Genomic DNA, 21,918 nt, shown 5'->3' on the forward strand with positions numbered 1-21,918 from the left:
AGTAATGTTGTGAAGAGTGTATAAAAAGACATTCTTATTCATTTTTACAGGCATGTTATAATGGAATAATTAACAGTGTCTTAAAATCAATTCCTTTTCAATTATTGGTGGGAAGAATGAAAGTAAAAACATAATGTAAGAATGCCTATTGGGATGGATCACATAGTAGATAGTCTATCATTTAACAATTAAATCAAACAGTTTATAAGGAGGAAGAATTGATAAAGTTGGAATTGACATGACCCGAGATATACCTAGCGATGAGAAACAAAATGACATTCAATGTAATTAAACTTATCTAACAACAATACATTTAACAAACTTATGTAGTTTCTTCCTAATCAACCACAAACAACAGTTATGGCATCTCTAATTATTGGTGAAGCAAAGGATGACCATAGATATTACATATGGCCAGAATCCACATTATGCACCATTTTTATTTGTTCCCTTAGTACGGAGAGACATGGATTATTGGTGGTGTAATGATACATCAAAGGTACCATTCTAGCTGCATTTAGACAGAAATTGGTAAATGATGATGGCAATTCATTTTGGGTCAGAACTTGTTCATTGAGACGTTTCCATTCAGATGAAATCAAGTGGCAAACATGGCTTTGTACATCTTCAGCAGAAACGTGTTGGTGCTCATTCATGTAGCAATCAAGGTATGATCCATCAACTCCCTTCTGATCTTGTTTCTACATTTTTTTTCAAATCTTTAGTTAGGATGTCACATGTTTAGAATATAAAATAAATACAAACACTTTCTTGCGTCTTTACCTTGAATCCTTCCAAATCATCAGATAGACGAAGAATTTTCGCCACTGAGTAAACAATCTGCGGAAAGTTATCCATGACAGCAACAGTTTCCAGATTTATAGAGTGATCGAAGAGGAAGAATGCATGGAGAAGAACCACAGGCACTCCTGTGCTCACGATTCCGATGTTCAAGTACTCCTCTGACCTTGGCAAATCACCACTCCTCAACCAATGTGCCTCTTCTGTGAACGCGTTCAACAACCGCACCCACTGTTTCATACATATAAATATTTCATTTTTACATTTACTGCTACTTTAAGCAAAAAAAAACTTGATGTGACATGCAAGATGAAATCCGCCAAATTAAAATAGAGTAAATTGATTATTACCGATCGTTTTAGGGTATCGATTGGGTTTAATCCATGTCTTTTGTAGACCTTTTCGGCGAAATCATTGGTGATGTCGAAAAGAACACGTAGACACATTTTCATGAAATCTGGAAGCTGCTCTGTATCAGCCAATTCCCATCTGAAATGAGAGAAACTAATTATTTTCAAGCATAAGAATGAAATATCAAAAGAATGGGACATGCTAAAATCTAACCTCTCATCCACTAAAACCTTTTTTTTGTTATATCTCTCGATAAAATTATCAATATAATAGGAGAGAATAGAGAGATAAAATAAAATATTTTTTCTCTTACAAGTTAAAGTAAATGAGGTTCATAAATTGATTTTGAATTATTAAAAAAAAATCTGATTACTTTTTACTAATATTTGTATACACATAAGTCGTATCATTAAACGAGAACAAAAGGAATAGAGTGAAAATTAATATAGATTAAGAAATTTTTATGTGGGAATAATGATAAAAGAAATAAGATGATGCAGAAAAAACAAATGAGTGAGGTAAATATTTCGTGAAATATACTTCTAGAACATATTAAATGGAAAATTATTTTTTTAAAATGTTTTTTTGACAAACTTTGATAATGTTGAGTTGGAGGAAAGAAAGATTTAGTGTAGTTTAAAAACGAAGAGAAAAATTTGGTATAACTTGAAAAGAAAAATTTTAACAAAATTTATTAAAAAAATTATCAAAATATCATAGTAATATTAAAAAATATCTTATTAAAATATATATGACCGTCAATGTCAGCATCAAAGTTTTGTGTATTGTTTTGTGAACTATAGTCAGAGTTGTGTCTAGTCAATTGTAGCATAAAAGTAGATTCCTTCTCTTGCTGGTTTTATTGTGCAGAACCTCACTAGTTATAGTTTATGTGGGCAGAGAGATCATTGCAAAAATAATTTAATTTGATCAAATGTTTAAAATATAAAATTATAAGAAAGATACGCATCACTAATTAAAAATAAGTAATAAAAATAGTAGTCAAGAGTTATGGGGAGAAGATTAAATTTAAAAAGAAAAATACTCATGTTGTAGCTGATTAAGATTTGAAATAAAAATATATAAATAACCTAAAAATTAGCCAAGTAAAAGTTATAATTTAAGATGAAAAATATTTATAATATACAAAATGAATTTTTAGAAATATTTATTGGTTTGATATTTTAAAAAATATAAATAAAAAAAAGTAATTTAAGAAAAGTCATAATGACTTTCTTTGTAAAGGAAGTTTTGGTCCTATACGAAATTAGAATACCTGTTGACAGCATCTCTAAATAAAGTAAGTTGGTCTAATGTCCCATAAACGTCGAAGATGTCATCGATAATGTAGATTAGAGAGATGGATTTGGTGAGTTCTATCCTTTGATCTGAAAAGCTTGGATCTGTGAAGCATGCCATTGGCCAAATGTACCATTTCAGGGGTTGATACTTTGCGAACTTCTCCTCCTTCACCATTCCAAGATCTTTCCACCATCTGTTAATGCAAAATGCTGATTACTATATATTGCTAAAATGAACATTCAAAGTGTGGGATTATAAGTTATAACACTCACTTGTAAACTTGAACGATTTCATTCTGGTTCATCATCCTAACTATGCAGGAATTTATCTCAGCAAGTTTCTCTAAGCATGTCCATTCTTTCTTGGTCTTGTAATAATCACTTACAACTACACTTGCGTCCCTGAATCTTGATAAGCCATAGTGAAGTGGATCCTCAAGAGTGCTAGCAACATGTATAGCTTCATGATGTTCTCTATGTCTTTTCAACCATGCATGAAGAAGTTGGCAGCTGAGGTACCCTGCATCATCAAGACTATCTTCTCCTTCAATACTTAGCTGGGTTGCTTCATGCAGGGCAATAAGACTCTTCACATCTTCACCATATTTAGCTATGAACTCTCTTTTATTACTCTTCAAACACTCAAATACATCTGCACAGTTAATATGTACACAGTGAGGATAAAAATAGATACTTTATGATAACAAAAAAAAGAAGATAAAGATGAATAAAGAATGTGAATTAAATATGTACAGAGTGAAGATAATTTGAACCTGGTGGAACGTGATGACCTCTTTGTCTGAGTAAACGGAATGTAAGTGCAAGTTCATAAAGTTTATGGCCATTCACAAAATCACTTAGATGACTGCTAAATACGGAGTGTTGCTTCCGAAGAAGGGCTTCAATTTCGTGTTCAAAATGGTGTGCGATGCCAAGCCTCTGGATAATGTCAGTGACATATAAACTCTCCATGGAATCTTCACCGACAAGTTTCTGGAATGCATGCTTAACTTCCTTCAACACCAGAGCTTGTTCGATATAAATATCATCCTGAAAATGTCAATGAAAGTGTCAGTTTCTAAAAAACCTTGGTGGGATGAGAAGATGATTAAGAGAATTAGAATTTTAGATGTGTACGTACAGAAAAATCCATTTTTACAGTGGATTTGCCTAAGAGTCTTGGTTTGGCTTCTATCTGTAAATGTGAAGAAAGGAATAAAGAAGAGTGTATTTATACCCCCAACAAGAGCGTTGCTTTGGTTTGTTCTCTATAATGGCTTACGCGAAGTCAAAGATGGCAGGTGACGAGGTAGCGTGTTTCACGATTTTTTCATTGTCTAATAAGCCTTTAAAAATATGTTTGCTTCACACTCCTTGTAAAACAACATTCATTTCAGAACATTCTGTTTTGCAAAGTATCACTGCTTGCGTTAAGAACAAAAGTATGAAGGTTAGTATTTGTAACCGTATCTACCATAAGAGTGTGAAAATCAAATTCAGATTCTTTACTGATTTTTTTTATTGTCTTTTACTGATTTTTTTTAATGTCTTTTTTGCTGTGCATTAAAAACAAACTGTATTGATATTTTAAATATTTATTTAATATATTTTAAAATATCAAAATTAATGATAATCAGTGTATTATAAAAATACAGTAAAAAAAAATCTTAAAAAAAATCTAAATTCAAGAAAATGCCATAACACAATAAAGTAGAGATTCCACACATCATGTTCTTCTCCACATGGCTTACCGTGTGACCACTTCCAGGTACAATTCTAAAATCTTTCTACATCACAATTATCAAAAACTCTAATCTCTAATCTTAGCTGGTAGAGTAATCTAATAGCAACTAAAAATATAAATAAATAAATAAATTTATAAAAACTGAAACAATAGAATTTTTTTCATTATTTCTCGTAAACTGAGTATTATGAAAAATAAATTAACAATTTTTAATCATCTATAATTGTGCTAAATAAATTAAATTAGAATGCATTGAAAAAATCACTGTTATATAGTCCGTTTACATTGCATAAACAATATTAGTTCTCTAAGTCAAAGAAATGAAGTGTGAATAAGGGATTAAATAGACAACAACCATCTTTTTGTTGGTTTTTGGTTTATGAAAAGTTAAAGCTGAAATTTTTTCTTCAACATATGTACTAATCTCAATCTCGTAGTCAAAATTTCCACCTTAGTAGGAATCTCCCAACATATATTTTGAACCACAAATATTTTATCATGCAATACTAGAATATCTTGGGTTTTTTATTCACAACTAAAGCAATTATTGACGAAAATAATATATGGAGACAACTACCAAATAATTCTTATAAAAGAAAAAATAGGAAGAAGAGAGAGTAGCGAATATCAAAACATGAGATTGATAATTTTTGTGTCTATTTAGTTTTTAAGTGTTGCTATATTTTGAGCCTTAAATAGTTTGTCATGCAACACTGGTTTTTTTTATTTTTTTTAATAAAATGGTATAGTTTAGGAGAGATATTATGGAAATGGTTGTCTTACTTGAAGTGGTGCTTTCCAACCACATTTTTAACCTTTTCTTCTTCTTATTTTTTTTCTCGAAATCGTGCTTGATAATATGATTTAGCTTTTTTTTTTAGAAATCGTGGTATCTAGCACTTTTTCTGTCTTTTTAATTTTTTTTATTTCTATTGGTGATTTTTTAGAGAATGAAACAATGATTTTGTGTTTTTTATGTTTTTATGAATTAAGACAATTTAATAAATATTTATTTATTCGTTAGTTGAATAATTTAAAATACTAATGTATAAAATATATTTAATTGAATTTATTTAAAAAGTAGTTAAATATATAACTCTATTAGAAGGTAGGGAGCAATTACATCAAGGGAACAGGCCCCCACCTTTTCTGGTTTGCAAACTAACTGCAGATATTCTAAAACTATTTGTGGGCAGCATCTTCCATTTGAGTATTTTTTTTAAAATAAAATATTATTTTATTGTAAATTTTATATATATATATATATATATATATATATATATATATATATATATATTATGGAAAAATATAAATAATACTCTTCAACTAAAAAAAATCATGTTTACAGAATTCATATTAAAATAGTATTTTTATTAGTAATAGTCATTTTATAAAAAATATGATGATTGTTAACATATACACGTAAACCGGTGTACGGAAGGTAAAGAGGGATATCTAGAATTGTGTGGTTTATACTGACTATGTTTTTCACATACCTCTGTGGCCACAGAAGATAATGGAATATCTCAACTAGGCTAGAGATAAAAAAAAATTATTCCCCAATAATATTAATTTATATTTAGATCCATAAAATTATTATTTTTAAATATTTATTGTTTTATTACAATACAACTTATCTAAGTTTAACTTTAGGAAGATTTTATTACAGTAATGTTTTATTATAAAATTTTATTTAAATTAAACTTTAAAATTATTTTTATTTAAAAATAAAAAAGAAAAAGATAATAGGTATCTACAATCTATGATGTATCAATTATAAATCTCAGAAATGAGACAGGTGAAGATTTTTTTAGACAAAGAATATGTTACTAATAGACACTTCTCATCCTTACATAAGTTTTTGTTCAAAAGTCATTTTTACTTAATATTTAAATAAAATTTTCTTGTTATTGTTTTAAAATATAAAATATTAAAATTATTTTATAAATTATACTAAAAATTAATATAAAATAGCTTTCCTAGATTAGTTTGAGTATTAACTAGAGCTGACAGGTAATCCGGCCCAACCCGGCTCGATCCATCACGGGTTGATGATTTAGTGAGTCAACCCAACTCGGTTCATTTTTTAGTGAGCTAAAAAAATTCGAATCCGGCACAGCCCACCACGGGTTGGCTCACGGGTTCACTTAATTAAAAAAAATTATTTTTTTTATTTTTTCAGTCAAAACTAAATTGTAATTCTAATTAAAATCTAAATAAACTTTAATATAATTCAAATACAAACCAAAATAAAAAAATACAAATTATTTATGTGTTGGATAAAAAAATAGCCTAACATGACCCAAATGTAAAGCTCAACTTAATAAAAAAAATAAAAAAACACTTGTGTGACCCTTTTATCTGCGGGTTAGTTCAACCCAACCCGGCTCGAACCCGTGATGAGCCGGGTTGGCTCGCGGGTTCCAACCCATTTTGACAACTCTAACATTAACCTTAGTATATACAATTACTAATTTATTTTAACTGAGTATTTATGAAAAAATTAATTATATCTATAATAATTTAAAAGGTAATAATATTTAGTTGAATATATTAGGTTTCTTCTTCAAAATAGTTTTCTTTAAAGAGGAAGATCTTATCCATATACCTTTAAAACCACATCCATGAATGCCAATTAGTTGGAAAATTAGGAAAAAGTTGGAATAGTTGTGTTTAATGATGATAAGGGAATTATATATTGTTTGTATGATTCAACAGAATTTGGATTAATATTAAAAATTATCTAATTTTATAATAATAAACTTAAAATAAATGATTGGTATGAATTGGTATGAAATGAGATTAAATAAAGAGAATTTAAAATATGTTAATATTAAATACAATATTTTTGAAATAAGAAAATTAGACTTTACTTCTTGTTTCATTAAATTTTTTCTTTTATTTATCGTCAAAGATTTTTATAATTTGAAAATTTATATTATATCATATTGACATGGAACTTAATAGGATAAACTAGTATTAAGTTTAAGATTTTAAAATTGTTATAACTTAAATAGATTTTTCATTCTTCTATTAATTTATCGTTGATTAAGTCATAAGAAACAATCAACATAAAAAGTTAATCAGTTATGGAGAAAAGAAATACAGAACTATAAATAAATCAAAATCTATGATTTTGGTGATTTCATCTAATTGAGGAGTTATAAAACAATTATTAATGTAGAATATTTTAAAGTTCATAGGAATATTTTTAAATTCATATGTATAGTGTCTTGTTCACCATAAAAAAAAAAAAAAAATCATATTTTTGTCCTATTTACATACATTAGTAATTCAACGTTTATGCGGGGTGTTGTAAATTTACGTTGAGGATTGTATCTCAAGTACCTAACGTAAATTTATGTTGGACCTTATAATAGTTTACATAAAATTTTCTTTTTCTTTATAAAATAATTGGTTTGGGCATAAAAGTTGAACTTGAAATGAAAAAAAAAAAAAATTGTAATGATTTTGTTAAACACAAAGGACAATAGACAAAGAGATAATTACAAAAGAAACAATCATGCATTCTCATTATTAAGATTCTAAAAACAACTACGAAGATTTAGAACACATCAATAATGCACATGACTCACAAAACTCCAATGTAATTGGAGCAACAACCACAAAACACTCACAACACCATGATGAGAAACACATCAACAATAAAGGGAAACATCATTGAGTTCTTCAAAAATAATCATGATTTCAATGTAAGCAAAGAAGATTTTAAACAACTAAGATCGGTACAAAATACAATGCAGTCAAACATAACCATTCCCCACAAAAAATTATACACAAAGATGAAGAAATGGAGTTTTTACCATATCCATGGTCGCCATTAGAGAAGAGAGAAATTGCGTGCTTTAATTTTTGGAAAGAAGAAATGAGAAAAAAAAATTACACACAAGCTTGATCTCTTTGTGATTAGACTCTAAATTTAGAGTGGACTCTTGTAGTCAAACATAAATAAGACTTTTTACATGTGACCTATAGTTGAACGAAAAATGTTGTTCTTATTCTGATCACAAATACATTATGGAGTAATATATATAAATTTTTATGTCACAATATATTTATTTTTTCATCTATTGTTTCAAAATATTTCTTAAGATGATAACTAATAAAATAATTTTTTAAAATTTTCTTGATATTCCAAATTTTCCGAGTGTTAAGGATTATTCTTGTGAAATTAACCCTCACGTCATTTGAGACTAATTATAAACACATAAAGTCGTTTACTACATATGTAGGAATCACAAATATGTATCGATTTATTTCATTTATATTATTTAATTTGTCTCACTGTAATATTTTACATTATTACTATTTACTAAATTTTATTAATTAGTTTTTTATATTATTAGACGAATTACTTCTTCATCAAATTAAAATATTGTTGGAAATAGTCCAAGTGTGAGTCATAGTCTCACATTGGATAGAAAAGATAAAGTTAAACACTATATAAGAATAATAGCCCATAACATCATTATCTTTAAGGTTTTTGTGTAAAAGTGGTGTCAGATGTCTTATATATGTAAGACTAATGTAATATAATCATATAGAACCACAATCTCTCAATGACCATAAATCATATATATATGTGAAAAAATATAACCCAACAAATATGTCATCTTTGAGTACGTGTGATAGTGAAATAATATATATTTTTAGTTACGAAAATATGTCCACTAAAATATCATAAAGAAAAAAGTAATTTTTTATATTTAAAAAATAATTAAGTTCCAAAATACCATTTTAGTTCATATACATGAAGAATTTGAAAGGAAATATAAAAAGAGAGATGATACATTGACAAAGTTTTTTTGACAAACTTTTTGACAAATAACTATTTTTAGTAAAAAAACCCTAAAATTTTATTATTTTATTATCTTAACTTCCATTAAAAAATAAAAAACTTACTTTATTTGATAAGTTTGTCAATTTTGTCAATCAAATCTTTGTCAAAAAATTATTTTCCATATAAAAATAAACTGTGATCTGTCATATCTCAGCACGAACATTATGAAGCAGTGTCTTGGCCTGTTCCTGCATTATTGGTGGTGTAATGATACATGAAATGTACCATTCTAGCTGCATTCAAACAGAAAATGATGATGGCAAATCATTTTGGGTTAGAATTTGTCCTCTGACCTTGGCAAATCACATGCACTCAACCAACCATGAAAGCATTCAGCAATCGCACCCACTGTTTCATATATTTAAATACTTCGTTTTTACATTTACTGCTACGTACTTTCACAAACTTTCTGCTACTTATTGAACCAAAAAAGTTGATGCCACATGCAAGATGAAATCCACCAAATAGAATAAATTGAGTATTACCGATCTTTTTAGGGTATCTATAGGTTTAATTCATGTCTTTTGTAGACCTTTGCGGAAAAATCATTGGTGATGTCGAAAAGAACACTCGGACAGACACATTTTCATGAAGTCTGGAAGCTGCTCTGTACCACTCAATTCCCATCTAAAACGGCAGAAATCAATTCGTTGTGAGAATATATATATAACTTGAATTATAAATCAAATAATTGTAAAATGCCAATTTTTGAAGCAGTAGAAGTTGAAGTTTGAGGGAAAAAATCTACATAGAAAAGAAAATTTTAAATTTGAGGCTCTTTAAAATTAGGACAATGATATTTTGACTACTAAATTTTGACAACTTTCTCTTACAACGTGATGTGTCATCTTCTAAGTGATTTTTGAATATTGAGAATGAGAAAAAAAAAACGACTTATTAGAAGTTAACACCTGAGACTGTAAAATAAAGTTGTCAAGATTTAGTGATAAAAAATCATTTTTCTATATAAAAGAACCTAATAATAGCATCTATAAATAAGGTAATTTGGTCTAATGTCCCATAAACATCGAAAATGTCATCAACAATATAGATTAGAGATATAAATTTAGTGAGCTCAATCCTTTGTTCTGAAAGGCATGGATTTGTGAAGCACGCCATGGCCACATATGTATCATTTAAGAGGTTGATAACAATGGAATTTCTCCTCTTCGTCATTTCAAGGGTTTTCCACCATCTGTTAACGTTAAAAAGTTACTGTTTACTGTCAGATCTATACAAGAAGTTTAGGGTTTAGGGTTTTCCACCATTTCATTAAGAAGATATAATACTAATGAGACATGAGTTCAACTACATAAGACATTGACATCATTTTCAACTCAAAATCTTAAAATGATTGATTTATAGATCTTTAGCTCATGCTCAAATTTCTCATTTTTACAGTATGAAACTATGACATATTTAGATTCCCAAACATTCATAAGTATTTAAACAGCCAACGAAAAGTCAACACGTTACTTCTAAAGGGATCGATAGCTACGAAACTTACAAACTTCAATGATTTCTTTTTGGTTCATCAACCTAACCAAGCAGGAATCGATTTCAGCAAGTTCCTCTAAGCAGATGATCCATTCATTATTGGTGTTGAACTCAATTGGAAAAATGTTTCCATCCCTGAATCTTGATAATCCATGATGAAGAGGACAGTGAAGAGTATTTGTAACTTATATTAGCTTCAGGATGTTCTTCATGTCTTGTAAACCATGCATGAATTGCAATTCTGCCTTGAATCGAAATAATTACCAATTTGGAAGAATGGATCGAGTATCAACCAAGTGAATGTAAACTTTGTCTTCTTATATGAAACTAATGAACATATATATATATATATATATATATATATATCTCAATTCCTAGGTTTTAACTTCAAAGTTAAGTCAAAGTATTTAAATTAGAGATATTAAAACAGACCAGGCTTGCTAGCCCGTCAAGAAAAGTGTGGGGGTTTGAATTTTCAATCCGTCAACTTGCTGTAATCCGGCCCGCCTAACCCGCCAGTTTAGCGGGCCTAAACGGCCAGCTCGCTCTAGACCGTCAACCCTTTTTTTATTTATTTTTTATGTTTAAAATTAAAAATAATTAAAAATTAATATTTTTTTATATTATATTATATATATATATATATATAATAGATTTATAAACAAAAATTTTTAAAAAGTCAAGAAAAAATTATAAAAAAATACAAAAAGAGGCGGGCTAGCCTGCGGACCTGCCTGGTCCGGCCCGTTTTTGGCGAGCCACGGTGGGCCGAGCCAAAACAGGTCAGGCTGACCCGTTTTGTCACCCCTAATCTATAACAATATATAATGAGGATTCTTTCTTTTGTGTCCACATTTCAAAATACCAATTTTACCTTTTAAAATATAATTATTTATAAAAATTTTGAAAATTAACCGTTACTTTTTTTACAAACTTTTTTTTATAAAATCGTCTATCTCTACTTTTCTCTTTTTCTCTATTTATCAACAGTTATTCTCTCATCTTTTTTGATATATTTCACTTTATTTTTAATAAATATAATTTTATTTTATATATTAACTTAATAACATTACATTATCATTACTTATTAATATAATATCACGTATATTTAAAAAATGCGTATAAACTAGTTTAAACTAAAGAATGTTCTTTATTTGTTTGTAGATTTTTTTTCTTATGTATTACTTAACTTATTTCTTTTATTTTCCTATTAACAATTATATTTTTATGTAAAACAAGATGATTTTATCTTATTATTGAATATGATTACTATTTTTTTTCATTTCTATTAAAAATTTAATTAAATATGATAATTTAATATTTCTCTATTAAAAAAAGTTGTTATTTAATTATTTAAAAAAATGTTTTCAATATATATATACATATAAGTGTGTGTATGTATATATACTTTTATTTATTTTCATATACATTATTGGTATTTGATTATATATACGAGTTTATTTATTTTAATTTCAATATTTACATATTTTAATCACAAGTTAAAAATGAATAAAAACGTTTAAAAAAGGCAAAGGGATGATCAAGTAGACTCTAAACTCAAAGCTTAGCAATTGTGTCATCCAAGTAAAAGTAAATTAACATAACCCCTTACAGAAACAATTTAATGAATATAATTGGAGTAATAGATTAAAAGTGAGTAAAAAAAATGAGTTAAAATATAATTATTCGTTACTAAATATGCTTATAAACAGTAAATTCACTTGACATTTCTTCCCTCCAAAGATAGCAAAAATAACGTTTTAGTTTGTCAAAGTTGATGATATTATTGAAGACAGGGACTTCCGATTTGATTACTGATTAGTCTCACTACCATCATCATCTTTAGACGTTTCCATTCACATGAAATAGTTAATGTAAAACAAAAGAAAGGATCATTATTTTTGAAGAACCAATTAACAAATCATTAAAAAGAGAATTTGGGTAAGAAAATTAGGAGTTTCTGATTGCAATTATGGGATACCGAATTTACTGGCATGTACGCGTCGAGTATTTTTCCTTTTAGCATAAACTAGTTCATGTTCTCAACTTTTATCAGTATATACCTTTTTTTCCATTTCAGGATACATTTAATTGAAGGAATCTAAAACGTGTTCTTCGTGTTTGTTTCATTTCCTGTACATATATTAAAGGTGTTTTATTAGGGGCATTTCTGGACATTCATATGACTCAGCAGACAGTTATTATGGACCCTAGAATCGGTTCCAGATATTTATGACATGTAGGGTACCAACTATGAAAAACTCTCACAATTATTCAAGGAATTTCCGTGACCCATTCTACCCAAAATATTGAAACATTAATAAGAGGCTAAAACATTATCAGATGATTTAATAGCCCAAAACATAATTGAAGTCGTAAATTTTTAATAAGATTGATTGATGCATGTAATTTTTCCAAATTTCTCTATTATAATAATTTCGTGGAATAATTGAACTAGGATGATAATTTTTTGTCCAATTCGACTCCCAGGGACCTTATAATAACACTCACTACTCGTTACTTTCTTCATTCTCATAATGTTTTTTTGTTACGCTTACAGCAGTTGAGTACTATGTCCAGTTGTAGTGTTTCTGACACATTCAAAATAACAATGACTACTCTTTACTCCTTTTAAGATACTCAAATACTTTTCAAATTATATCTTTTGAATAGCTTTTGAAACCGTTTTTATATGAAATTTGTAGTTTTCTAAAAATTATATTTCATGTTAAATATTCTGTTATATTTTTAGACAATGACCTTTTAAATTAAATAAATTTAAAATAGAGTTGTACATTTTTATAATTAAAAATATTTTAAAATAGATAACTCCGAAAAATAGAAAAATTATATAAGATATTATAGTTTTTATATTTTTATTTTATTGGATAGTAGAAAAAATATAAAAGTTCATTATATGAAACCATACACGGACAAAAAAGGAGTAAGTAGGGTCTATTTACTTTTTGTATGATTGGTTTGAGAAGGAGGGGTACATGAATTTTTAGAATAAATTATCAGTTTTTCTTTTTAAGAGAATTAAAGATATTATTAATTATTAATTGAATTGATGTGATAAATTAAAAAAATATTTTAATATATATAAAATTAAGATTACAAAATTATCCTGTAAAAGGTAATAAAAAGTAATATTTAAATAAGCTATATTTATTTTACAAAATTTATCTTAAATACTGAAATTAAAAAAAATATGTATAATAAATAAATAATACAATATATTTTTGATAATGAATTATATTTATGCATTAAGAATGAATTTTACTTGTTGTAATCGATTATCAAATAGATATAATCGATTACATAAACTTAAGATTATAAAATATATATCAGTAGTCGATTACAACACATTATAATCGATTATAAAAGAACAAATCTCTCTACACGATTTTAAATCTAAAAACGTGTATCATCTACACAGTTTTTTCAATTAAACGTTTAACCATCCAAATTTAAGAAAAATATCATGACAATATAAATTTATTTATACAAAAATGTGTAGAACTACACGATTTACCTACTATTATAATTATTTTAAAATGTGCCTATCTTCTTAATAAAAGAATTAGATTTGTATATTGTGGGAAAAAACCCAAATCCACCTGTATGAACATCCTATGAAGATCCACGTGTATGAACACAAATCTCACCCCTAATAAACCATCATCATATCCCACTCAATAATTACTCACTCGCAAGTGAACACGAGTCGTAGAATAATATGTTGTAGACATTTTCTCAATTGAGGATTGTATGACACACAAATTTGTTTTCCCCTCCCAAATCATTGGGTCGACTTTTCTCTCCCAAACAAAGTAGTTTGAATTTTCTGTAGTTCATTTTATAAAAACATAATCATAACATCTTTTAAATATTAAAATTGCATTTTTATTTTTAAATATTAGAAAAATAAGGACCCAAAAATAATATACAAAAATTAACATCGAGCATGTGAGTATCTGCTTGTGAGAATTTGACATTTAGTAAATATTTTTTTACCTTAAATATTTTATTAATATTTTTTAGTTTTGACTCTCTTCCTTCCTGTCATATTCTCTCTCTGTATAACTAAAATAGTTTATAAGGTCATATGAGTCTTTCAGTTAGTTTTCTACATATAATTAAATTTACGTTGTTTACACACATTACCAGCAAATAAAAAATAGTTGATAAATGTCTGGCAGCTCTAAACTAAAATATATGAGATTAATTATCTACATTAAAATAGTAACTAACTAATTTTGATATTGTTTTCATATATTATGAATAATAAATTTATTTTACTAGTTTAATTAATTATTAATTTTTCACAAAACAATATTATTTAAATAAGGTAATTACATATATTTTTTATTTAATGTTCAAAATAAATTATATGTATTAATCATTTCATACTTAGATCTATATTTTTTTTCCATTAGTTACTCTTTAAACTTAATTTATTGTGAAAGTTGTTAATAGGACATTCGATCATTTTATATACAAGTCGATTTATTAATTGTTCTATCATTTAAAAAAATATGTAATTAAAGATTTCATGAATTGCTTATCACAAAATAATATGCATTTATTCATGGATCATAATTTCTTTTTTAATAAAAAAAAATGTACAATCTTGTTAGTGAATGATTTAACAAGGTTAAATAAAAAAAATTAAATGTTTTTATTTATACAAATGTGGAATGTTTTTTAGTGCCTATAAGATATTTAATTTAACTTTATTAGTATTTAAGTTTAAAATTAATTGTTATATATATATATATATATATATATATATATATATATATATATATATATATATATATATATATATATATATAAACTAATGTAAGGGCGAAGTGATTGCACAGTGAAAACCCATAAAGAGTGGGCTTATATTTGTTGCACCGAGTACAATTAAAAAGACCTATGGCTTCCTGCACCTCACAAAAATAGGAAAAGACTTACATTTTTTATCACCGGACCATATCACTGTTGTCACGGTTGCTACCTTTATCGCCTTTTTTAGAAGGAAAATTATACTATCATAATTAAATTTTTACAATTTTTTCTTATAATTTGAATTGTCTATTTTTAAATGATTTTTCATTTTTTTTATATTTCAAATTCACTTAAAGTATATCAATTTAGATTATAAGAAAAAATTATTAAAATTTAATTGTTATAATATTATTATCCTTTTCATAATCACCGCTTCCTTACAGAAAGAAGAAGGGAAAAATACTAAATAGGTAGAAGAATTAAGAAAATGCGAAACAAAAACTAGTTCTGAAAACCTTTTCTGGAACTCATTTCATGTAGCTGAAAGTCTATTTCAAAACATATTTTACGTAAGAGTATTTCGAAAAACTCATTATATACGTTCAAAATTGTTTATTCAGCAAATTCTTTTATGGAAAACCTGTTCTAAAATTCCAGAAATTTTATTGCGAGAATTTTGTTCTAGAAAATTTGTTTAAAAAATTTTATTTAATAAATTCTGAAAAACTTGTTCCAGAAAAACACGTGATAAGAAAATCACTTTTACTTGAAAATGTGGGCGTACACAAAGAAATTATGAGGCTGCAGGAAGTAAAAGCTTTAAAGAGAATTACTCTTCGGCCCAAATAAAAAAACAAGTAAGTGGGTAAATTAATCTAATTTAATTGTCTTAAATTTGAGATCCCATGAATAAAAAAAAAACTCAGGAAATACTTTATCACCTAATATTTTTTTTTCCTTTTAAGGTTTGCAAAGAAATTACACTATTATTTATCTGTAAATTATTTACTAGCCCTACCATTTTAATATATCTATGTAAAAGCTACCTAATTCCATAATTGGAAGGGTTAAAGTGTCACTCTGGCCTAAATGTCTGTCTCACCAAACAAATCCTTGATCCGACCAACCCAGTTTTTCGTGGTTGCATTGCATGACATCTCAAATCCTATACTCTATATGCATTAGTTATTTACAGAAAAAAAAAATCTATTTTTAATTTATTTTTTCAATCAAACAAATTCTTACTCTATATTTCATATTTTTTCTTATTTAAAAAAATCTTATTTACCTTCTCCTTCTCTTCGTTTTCTCTTAATGAAAGTATAAGAAACATCTTATATTTTTAATAAGTACATGTATGTAGAACAGTACGTAGAAGTCTCTGGATTGGTTATAGAGATCACATTATAAACCTTTCAGAACACGCAAAAGAAATAATCTAAGGTAGATTTTGTTGCAACTTGCACTTTACAAGCTGTTAGTATTATTAGTATTTGTTCTAAAGCGAATTCCAAGGATTGCTGCATGGAGAAATGACTAATTAGCACAAAAATTTGTTGTTAAGTTAAAATGTAGCAAACAAGTGATGATGCTGAAGTGACAGTAGGAGTATTGTAGTTAGGTTGACACCACAATCATTCCTCGTAGCTGCACAAAGCAAACAACTGACATATTTTCTTGTATAAAAAATCATAGGTGAAATCTGTTACATAGAATATCATATCTGTACATGATTTGCATAACTTTACTCCTTCAGTATTTGAAGACTACTACATACATACACAGAGATGAACACAAAATTCAGGGTCAAATGTGAAACAAAACATCATGAACAGAGTTTTGGCAGGTACATAGCATTGCTCATAATATGAGTCCCTGACCTCTTTAGTTGGGTCCCATTCTGAATTCCTTCTGAATCTCCTCTGAGCTCTTCGCCATCATAGCTTCTGTTTTCAACATCCTCTCTCACCTCTATGTTCTTGAAGCTTTTACGAAATACGGATTCAAAAAAGTTTTTCAAGTGATCATTTTCCTGGAGCAAGGTTTTCATTCGGCCTTGTTTAGTAACGTAAGCTCTGGGTTTTGCCTCTGAAGGAAACACCAAGTTTCGAGTAAGATTTCTCAAAAGTTCTGCTGACAGCTTCTCGTGGTTCAGTGTACGACAGATACTTATCTTCTCTTTCTCACTTAATCCTGCATGGACCTATGAATCTATATCAATGAATGAAACACACTACTACACATTGATAAAAAAAAAGAAAAAAAATAGTTGCAGCAATGATCAATTAGAAGATGCAAGCTTTCTAAAGTGAAAAGTTGCATTCAACTATCATGTCTTGCAATCATAGAACAATGCAAAGTGGTAGTTTACCTTGAGATACATGTCCATGGCTAGGTATAATTGATCATGAGATTCCCTTGCAGTATCTGGGAGCATGGTAATCAATGCTTCGAACTCACAAGGTTTGAGATGGGGATCTGGAGCAACTTCCACAAGGAACAAATCCATCATTTTCGCAACTCTCTTCAGTCGATTTGAATTTACCTCAGAACTGTGTCCGAAGAAAAATATGCGTACGAGTCTAAGGACAAAACCAACATCATATGCTTGACCCCTCCCACGTGGAGATGGAAGAAGTAGATAATCAATTGTTGTTTGATCCAGAAGAGGACCTATAAGACTTTCTATCTTGTCTATGAATCCTGTGCTCATTTTCAAACCTACAGCCATTCGATTTAGATTGAACAAATCCTTGCAAGAAATTGAGCTCAAATCTAGCAGCAAAAGAAGATTGATAACAACCTCTGTAGTCTCAATCTTCTCATCCTGTACAGCACCAAGACAAGTTGAGTTGTGATAGTAGAACAGGAATCTAGAGACCACACCATGATCAAAATCATAAGATAGCATTGTCCTTGTGACCTTGTCCAACAAATCAATCTTCAAGAACAGAAGATGTTCAAACCACCATGTGACCCCAGAGCAGTTATTTCTCAGGCTGTTATTGCTGCTTGTATCACAAGAAAACTGAAAGCTGGATCTGTTGGAGGAACATGTATTAGGACTTGTAATGCCTGGTGATGCTAGCCTCTCTATCAAATGATCCATTATTCTGTCCAGAATAGCCAAATAACCTCTGAAAGACAATAAGTCTTGACACTGTTTCAATGCTTCAACGAGCTCAGTCCAAGTCCAGAAACGAATTCCTTCGAGAAACTTTTCAATGTGGGGTTTCAAGTTGGGTGTTTCAGGACCATCATCACATTCCATCTCCATGAAATGAGCAGCAGAACACAGCAGGGACATGTTTGATGGAGATGGAGTTGCCTCCATACTGCTGTAGTGTGTAGCAAAGTCGTGCTATGAGCTAAAAAGCATGTGTACCCATGGAAAGTCGCAAAATAGAACTTTCACTCCCACATTTATGACCAAGAGTAACCAAAAAAGTTGCTAAATTCACGGCAGAAAGGTGAAAGAATATTCTGCAAAGTAGAAGCAGAAGTATTGAACACTATTTGATTTCTTTACCAAAGAAAGTAAAATAGTGTGCAGTGTATGAAAGTCACAAAATAAGGCATACAATTTTCAGGAAAACAAACACAATAAGCTTTTTCAGAGAACATGTGTATGTTCTGTGCTATATTAGATTAGAAAAATGATTCTTTGTGTGACAAATTGACAATGATAATTTTTCTTTATTTTTCTCTTGGTGTGACATTCTGTGACTCGTAATAGGAAAGAGCAAATATACCCACAGAAGAATACATAAAAAAGGGTGAAACAGAAGATATTTTAAGAAAATATATGATGGGTGTCATGTTTGTAAGAAGGGAAAGACATAGGTGATGATGCAGTTCGTGCAGAGCATGATGACAGAAAGGGTGAAGCTAGCAGGTCCACATGTCTGCCACACTTTAAGGTGTAATTAAATGTTAAGTGTTTATTTCTCATGCTGTTGGGATTAAAGACCATGCGCATGCTACTTAGTCACCAACCCTTCCACTCAAAATTACTTCAAAATATAGAATAAAATATAGAGTTTTTTCACCTTGTTCATCATCATGAAAGTTTTATCTCCATTGTGGTATTCACTTCAAGATCACAGCCACTGCAAGCTCCCATTAATGAGTGTGCATGCCAAAGATTCATTTGAGGATTATGAAGTTTGGGTGGCATGGCATGTCTGTAATGTAAATGACAAAAGACCAATCCGAACAGGGAACTTCATGGGAACAAAAGAATCATTAGTAAAAAAAAAAAAAACAGAGACCGATTATGTGAATAGAAAATGCTAAAAGGTTGTTTTTTTCTGATCATAGTCAACAAAGGAAGCGAGCATGTTGGTGTTTTTTGAAAAAGTAAAAATAAAGGGAAATATTGGTAACATTAGAGAAAAAAAAAGTTGATGACACTGGACGAAAATAATAAAAGTCAACGCAATAAATAGTGTAAAGGTTTGATTAATTCATTTATAAATAATAGTATAATAGCAAAGGAGAGATTTTACTACATTAAAATTGAATCTGCTAGCACCACTTTTCATACCAAAGAATCTAGTTTAGCGATTTGGGTGTAATAAGTTATTATAAACTTTTTTTGTTATCTAATTTCAGTATGTATGAATGGTTAAACAAAAGACTTTTAACAAGTTGTGTTTGGCCACCGAATAAAAAATGGAGACATGTTTGGAAGAAACACAGAACACAGAAACAAAGAAGATATAATGGTAATTAAAGTGAGCCAGAATTCAAATTGAAGAATGTGTCGTTAACGTGGCACTTTCCTTTTTCCGTTACTCATGCCACCAATTTTTAGGGTTGTAACTTCCTTTGACCAAAATGGATCCCACTCTTGAGGTTCAACAATGGCAAAATCAACGCAATTCACAGATCTATTGACTTGGTTCACTGTTTTGGAAAAATAAAATTATAACTTAACTGTCAATTTTCTAGTTACTTTTTTTTTTTTTTAATTTCATCACAAATAATAATAATAATAACATAACTTGTGCCTTAAATTACTTGATTTCGATGTCTATGGGGTATCATCATTTTCAACACCATTATTAGTACTAGGACGTGAATACCAACTCACGCCATTGATATGGATTATCTTACTATTAATTTTTTCTTTGTTCTCAATCAATCCATGCATGATTTGGCATACCATAACAAATACAAGGAGTAGTACTCTGGATCTTGCTTTAAAATATGAATTGAAAGACGAATTTATTCTATTTTATGACATGTTAGGTCATCTTCAATCTATTGATCATTTCAAATTCTCAAATGGATCTTATATTATACACATCACTTGTTTTTACTGATTAATAAGAACTACAAAGAAAGCAACGAACTCAATCAGCACACGGGTAATCATGTGTATGCCTCATGTTTCTAGGATCAGAATAATGGTCCTCACTTTATGTTCATCAAATTAAAAAGAAAAAAAAAATCTTTTTTCTTTTACTAACTTTCTTTGTGTTGAGATATTAATATTTTTTTTTATTGGAAGAATATATGAAGAGCGAAGACCGAAGTAGACAAAAAGTTATTTAGTTTGAGAATAAAAATGGCTTGTGAAGTATCCCTCTACCTTCCAAGAGTGTTGTTTGTCTAATGATGTACAGACAAATATATAGTAAGAAATTATGTGAAACGCGTCGTTTCTATTTAAAAATAAATAAAAGGGAAATGATGTTGGCTTACGAATCTTAGGCCCCCTCCCCAAAGCATTAAAAAATAACACATCAGAAAATTTTATCAATTTTATCTCAATATACCAAAACTTAGATATCAGAAATACCATGTGATGCCTTTGATAACGTCAATGGGCTTACTTTATTATGAAATTACTCAAGTTCTTCAGATTTTAGATTATGTTTAGATTAAAGTTGAAAAACCATTTTAAAAATTGGAATGTTCAAAATAAAATAGAAAAAGAAAATGATGTTTTGAATACAACAAGAAATATGTTTGAGTGTGGGAATAGAATGGAATAATTGAATCTTAGAAAAGAGATGATAGTTAATATCCCTTTATAATACTTTTCTAATAAAGTACCAAAAATTAAGAACCGCTCTACACAGTAACACAGTACAATATATAACAATTCGTAATGTTATTTTTTTATTTATCTATTTTATTCTCGAGCTTCTTTTTTCTCTGTATTTTTTTTTTTTGTGGTTTAAAGCAAAAAGGTTATACAGATAATTCAGTCTAGTAAATATGGCGGAATTTGATTTTTTTTTTTGTTAGAACAGAAGAGCGTGGGCATTAATGATGATGATGGGAGTGTTTAATTTGATTAATAGGTGGCTAAATTATTCTCACTCATTTCCACAACAACATCACTTTCCTCTTAATCACACCGGCCACCACTCTTGTCGGCCTACACCCCATAAATCATAACAGGCCCTAGTTTTTACCCTTTTTTTATATTTTTTATTTTTACCATAAATAGATTTCAATTGCAACTAAAGAAAAATCATTTTTTGAATAGACACATGGAACAAAGTTTCCGTCACAATATCTTAACAGTATGTAATGTGTTACTTTGATTGGATGCACCTCACCAGTGTAGT

At 28.7% G+C, this 21,918-nt stretch overlaps 2 protein-coding genes across 2 annotated transcripts; both read right to left on the reverse strand.

Annotated features, from left to right (window-relative positions):
- Positions 1–251: 251 nt before the first annotated feature.
- LOC114187267 (neryl diphosphate diphosphatase, chloroplastic-like) lies at positions 252–3,735 on the reverse strand. The gene is made up of 7 exons (XM_028075468.2): positions 3,595–3,735; positions 3,227–3,503; positions 2,727–3,105; positions 2,429–2,647; positions 1,152–1,290; positions 784–1,032; positions 252–701 (listed from the first exon to the last, which is right to left on the reverse strand). The coding sequence occupies exons 1-7, from the start codon at positions 3,604–3,606 to the stop codon at positions 405–407; spliced, it is 1,572 nt and encodes a 523-aa protein (XP_027931269.2). The 5' UTR covers positions 3,607–3,735; the 3' UTR covers positions 252–404.
- A 13,216-nt stretch (positions 3,736–16,951) lies between these two features.
- On the reverse strand, positions 16,952–19,100 carry LOC114188902 (BTB/POZ domain-containing protein At3g22104-like). Its single transcript, XM_028077568.2, has 2 exons — positions 17,706–19,100; positions 16,952–17,537 (listed from the first exon to the last, which is right to left on the reverse strand). Exons 1-2 carry the CDS (start codon positions 18,666–18,668, stop codon positions 17,160–17,162), a joined length of 1,341 nt encoding a protein of 446 aa, XP_027933369.2. The 5' UTR covers positions 18,669–19,100; the 3' UTR covers positions 16,952–17,159.
- Positions 19,101–21,918: the final 2,818 nt, after the last annotated feature.

This window comes from Vigna unguiculata, chromosome 6, assembly GCF_037176805.1.
Source record: "Vigna unguiculata cultivar grain cowpea cultivar isolate G323 ecotype 2 chromosome 6, ASM3717680v1, whole genome shotgun sequence".
NCBI classification, from domain to species: Eukaryota; Viridiplantae; Streptophyta; class Magnoliopsida; order Fabales; family Fabaceae; genus Vigna; species Vigna unguiculata.

What these genes read in the sequence shown, in the direction of transcription:
- LOC114187267 (XM_028075468.2), bottom strand. An exon ending in AGGTCATCACGTTCCACCAG is followed by an intron (nt 3,106 to 3,226) that starts GTTCAAATTATC and finishes TTAACTGTGCAG; the next exon opens with ATGTATTTGAGTGTTTGAAG. An exon ending in GAAATCGTTCAAGTTTACAA is followed by an intron (nt 2,648 to 2,726) that starts GTGAGTGTTATA and finishes TTGCATTAACAG; the next exon opens with ATGGTGGAAAGATCTTGGAA.
- LOC114188902 (XM_028077568.2), bottom strand. Translation starts at nt 18,668, where the DNA reads ATGGAGGCAACTCCATCTCCATCAAACATGTCCCTGCTGTGTTCTGCT. An exon ending in CCATGGACATGTATCTCAAG is followed by an intron (nt 17,538 to 17,705) that starts GTAAACTACCAC and finishes ATAGATTCATAG; the next exon opens with GTCCATGCAGGATTAAGTGA.